The 4,638-nt window shown below is 46.8% G+C and overlaps 1 protein-coding gene across 1 annotated transcript in view; it reads left to right on the top strand.

The window, feature by feature from the left end:
• Positions 1-647: 647 nt before the first annotated feature.
• SLC5A9 (solute carrier family 5 (sodium/sugar cotransporter), member 9) overlaps positions 648-4,638 on the top strand; it is a 22,710-nt gene continuing 18,719 nt past the window's right edge. Inside the window, exons 1-2 of the mRNA XM_010083631.1 lie at positions 648-701; positions 2,134-2,205. Coding sequence (XP_010081933.1) covers positions 2,191-2,205 — 15 coding nt within the window. The 5' untranslated portion in view covers positions 648-701; positions 2,134-2,190. The remainder of the gene's footprint in view (positions 702-2,133; positions 2,206-4,638) is intronic.

Raw genomic sequence — 4,638 nt, 5'->3', positions numbered from 1 at the left:
TAACTCCTTCGCTGCTAGCCACGTGCATTCTGGAGAGTGTGCCAAGAAAATTCAGCTGTCTCCTCCCTGCACTTCTCCCCATTGCTCTCTGCAAAGTGAATGTACATCTTCACACAGGCTCCCTGTTGCTGACCCTCAGGGCTGCGGGTCTCTGCAGCACAGTCTCCCTGAGCTGCAGAACAGGGGCTGGGATGGAGGAAGCACATGGCTGGACCCAGTGAGGACAGGGGCACCAGTGCCCTCATCTGCAGCTGATCCTGCCTCTTTGATGCTTATCCATCTGTCATCCTAGTGACTGTCACGAATGGGTAAATGGGCAGGAGAGGGGACTGCTGGTAAAAGGATGCAGGAGCAGTGGGGGGGATGCTGACACCACAGAGCTATGGGGAGGTCCTCACTGGTGAACCATGGAGCCAAAGCTCCTGCTGGGGCCTGCCGGGAAACATTAGCTACGGTCCTGCCTGGCTCCTGCCCCCCACTCAATCCTTCTCCATGCTGTTAATTATTACAAGGGAAGCAATGAAGACCAATGTGCACCAAAGTCCAGTGTGAGCAAGAAAATCAGCAATTCACTTGCAGCCATGAGCCAGCCGACCCCAGCCGCCACAGAGCTGCCGAGGGACACGACAGTGGCTTTTGGGGTGGCAGACATCATCGTGGTGGTTTTATACTTCGCCTTTGTCCTCGTCATCGGGATTTGGGTGAGTCCCCAAGGTGACTGGCTTTAGATCTGCCTGAGGTGGAGAGCCTTTGATCCTCCCTGGACCCCTCCAGGGTACAAAGGTGTTTGCCTGCAAAGGGAATCCTCTGCCCACACTGTCATCCCATGGCATATTGAGCAGGTTTGTGGTGGGACACTGATCTTCCTGTGAGCCCTCAGCCCTGCTTCCACATGGGGACAACCAAGGGGTCATTCCCTGGTTGTTCTGGGGGTGACGTCTACCTCCCGTGCTGCAAAGTAGTCTCACACCAGGGCGTGGGCAGGCAGGGGGCAAAGGCAAGAGAAAAGCTGGAGTTGAGGGGGAGAAGACTGAAACGGGACTTCAAAAAGCTTTGGAAAGATGGTTACTAATTATTTGTCCATGTTGCTTTGCAAAGGTCTCTTTCATAGACACCGGCAATCTTCCAGTTGTATGAAGTGTTTATTTTCTCATTCCCATTGGGTACATTCAAGGAGAAGTCATTAAATAGGTACAAGCAACTGTTTTCCAAAGCTGGACTACCAGAAATCTGCACAAAGAGAGGTAGAAGCAATGGGTGAAGCCTGGCATACTGAACAGATACACGAAACAATTTTTGGAGCTGATCCTTAGACCAATTCAAGCTTCTCTGGGTTTGGTGGCAGTGCTTCTCACCAGTCTGGGTGCTGTCACATGCATAGGAATTTTGCAGTAAACCATTTCATTGTGGTGCCTGACGGCAAGTTCCTGGTTGCTGCAAACAGCAAGCACAGGCAGCCTCAGTCACATTGGAAGGGCTTGCTGGCTTTTGGGCATCCTTTTGCTCTTGATATCCCTGCTGTTCTCATGGAGTTCCCAGATGGGGCTGCATGATGTGGCCATACAAGTGTGGGGCTGATGGAAACCCTGAACCCCGAGCAGTGGGAAGAAGCAAGGCAGCAGGAGCTGCAGCAGGTCATTGCTAGCCATCCAAATGTATGTCCAGATGCAGTCCTTGATGGCATCCCATGGTATACACAGTTGTCCTCTGATTCTCACCCCTCTGCCCTGTTCTCCCATATTTGTCTCTGAAGGCATTTACTAGGGGTGCTGGACTGAGAGGAGGGAAATGCTTCCTCTTAAGGCACACCATTGTCAGAAAGTGAGCAGCCTTTCTTGGAACAGCAAACATGTATCTTGCTGTGGCTGAGAGCAGCCAGACCCCTAGATTTCTCAAAATCATATGTCTTTCACAGCGGCTCGGCTTCAAGCCTGCCTCAGAGCCATGCACTGACTGTCTGTGCAGCTCTGAGGAGGGCGAGCCAGTTCACTGCAGTAACACCCAAGGGAGCAGGACTAGGGTGGTACAAGAGGTTACTGAGGGGATGTTTCAAGGCTACTGGGATGGACATTGAGTCTGACTTGAGGGTGAGTGAATGAAGGAAAACGGTTTTTTTTTTTCCTGTGCTTCCAGTCGTCGATACGAGCAAGCCGAGGGACCGTTGGAGGCTATTTCCTAGCTGGACGATCCATGACTTGGTGGCCTGTGAGTGAAAAGCATCCCTCTGTTTCTCATGGTTCGAAAGCAATTCCAGATGTAAGGAGGGCAGGTCTAGTGAGAGGACCCAGTTCATACCTGTTTTGACTGTAGCCTTGAGATGAAGAGGATCCACCAGGAATCATCCCATGCAGCTTTGCTAATGGGCTACAGCGTGGAGCTGCCGGGCCAAAAGGATAATTCAGCATCTTCAGGTTTTTACAGCTCTCAATTTCTCTTCCAAAGTCAGCAATAAAAATGCTCACATTGATGGAAGTGAGGGAGTGCTGACTGACCAGCTGGGTTTGAAACTCTGGCCGCAACTCACCAAATATACCATTGTCTCCAAGCCAAGAGAGCATTAGGTAATCTAGGAATGTGCTATCCAGTAAAAAAGCATTTAGAGACTGAAGAAAAAATAATCCCAAAGCCCAGGACTTTCTGAGCCCTTCCTATTAAGAGTAAAGTTGAGATTATTGACTAACAATGTAAAGGATATAAACTTCAAACCACTGAAGTATAAATCTTCACTATGAAGAAAAAAAAAAATCTATTGAAGGTGCCTGTTCTTGAGAGTGAAAGGTACATATAAAGATAATTTAAAGTTTGAAAGGAATAAAAACGCCACAGGAATAAAGATCCTTCTAAGCCAATGCCAGACTCGAGCACCATATATCTCTCCAGTGAGTCATGGGTAACGGAATGCACTTCTCAACCAAAACATTGTATATTTTTTTTTTTGTTTGGATGTACATTACCCATAAATTCACTAGGCTAGATTCTTAACCTCTTCCATCAGAGACACATACACCTTTCTAAAATCTTTTCTTTCTTAAATGTTCTTTACACTTCTGCCTTGGCCAAGTGACATTTAACAGAAAAGCTTAGCTTGATGGTTTTCTCTAATTAGGAAGGGAAAAATTAAAAGATACTAAAATGGAACATTTTTCCCTAGCACTGTTCTTTTTTCTTTTTTGTCCTGTTTGTTGTTGGAAAAAAAAACAACAACAAAAACAAACCCCAAAACATTCCCATTGCTTTTGGCTCCAACCACAGGTGGCCACAGAGTCTGTTTGGTACAGGTTGGCTCTCCTGAGGTTCTAGGTTCAAAGATTCTAAGTTCAAAGCAACCTGTATTGCGTTCACTTTTCAGTTTTGTTTGACAGCGAGTTGATTCTACCTCTGTAGCACTCCTGGAGGCTCAGCTCCTCATGGCCTTCACCTTGAGTACATGACTCGCTTATATATGTGGGGTGTTTTTGTTTTTTTTTTTTTTTTACAGGGGTGACAGATTTCTGCTGTGTGTTAGGCAGCCTCAACTAAACCCTGATATTACATTGTGCTCCTGTGCAATGTGTATGCTGTATTTCTGTGTCCAATATAGAAGCCGTTTACATCTTTTGAGAGCACTGGTCCCCACATCAGTTGCAAATTCATATTGTAGCAGCCAGCCCTCTAATCAGGCGTTTTCTTAGACAAGAAGGCAGAGCTGTTGGCAGGAATCAGTGTGGGTGTTGATGCCATATTAATGTTTTACCTTGCTCAAAGGTGAGAAGCAGATCAAATTCCATCATTCTTTATTTCGCATTTAGCGGTACTTCAGAGAGAAAAGTTTCTTGTAGGCGATGTGGCTAAAAGCAAATTTTCCCTGGAGTCTAAAGGGCTAGACTTGTCCTTTGGGTAACTTCTCATTTGACTCTGAGAGAGATTTGGCATTGGCATACAGGAGGAGGTGAGGCTTTATGCCAAATAAAAGTAGTAATTAAGTCATACAGTCTTTGCCCTGTTTAAAGCAACTCAGAGCTTGCATTCTTCCAATTAGGGTGTCAATGAGCCATAGTAGGGACAGCCCACCATGCCCACAGCCTAGTTAAAGTTAACCTGAGGCATTAGCATTTTCCAGCCTGCTGCCGAGCTGAGTATCTTTGAACCTAGGTGTAGGCGTTAAACACACACAGTCTGCACGTTTTTAACATCATCCTTGCTGTGGTTCAGGAATCTCCTCCCTTAGGAGGAGCTCCAAGAGAGCAATCCTGTCACCATGGCTGTGTAAAACACCACGAGCATCTTCGGTGCAAGACTCAAAAGAGGCTGGGCTGTCAGCAAGGCATGGAGACGTAAAGCAAGGGTCAGCAAGGTTGGAGAAGGCACATTGCTGGTTGAGTAAGAAGGGAATGGAGAAATCCATCATGTTTCATGGACACTGAGGTATCTGTGGCTGCCACCAGACTTCTCTCATGCCACTGTAGACCCCAAAGAAGGTGTGTATCTCAGGACAATCATTGACAAAGTGAACCCTGATTCTGAGATTAAGGTTTGCATTAGAGTGGGGATGGTTGACGGGAGCAGACACACCTACTTTAAGATATAAAAATGTAGTTTTCTTTAAAAGGAGAGGGAAAACCCAACTCTCCATTACCACCCAGCTACTTACCTAGAAGG

The sequence above is a fragment of the Pterocles gutturalis genome, unplaced genomic scaffold (genome assembly GCF_000699245.1).
Source record: "Pterocles gutturalis isolate BGI_N339 unplaced genomic scaffold, ASM69924v1 scaffold2255, whole genome shotgun sequence".
Classification (NCBI taxonomy): Eukaryota; Metazoa; Chordata; class Aves; order Pterocliformes; family Pteroclidae; genus Pterocles; species Pterocles gutturalis.
The sequence above is the reverse complement of the archived record's forward strand: the minus strand, read 5'-3'. Positions and strand labels throughout refer to the sequence as shown.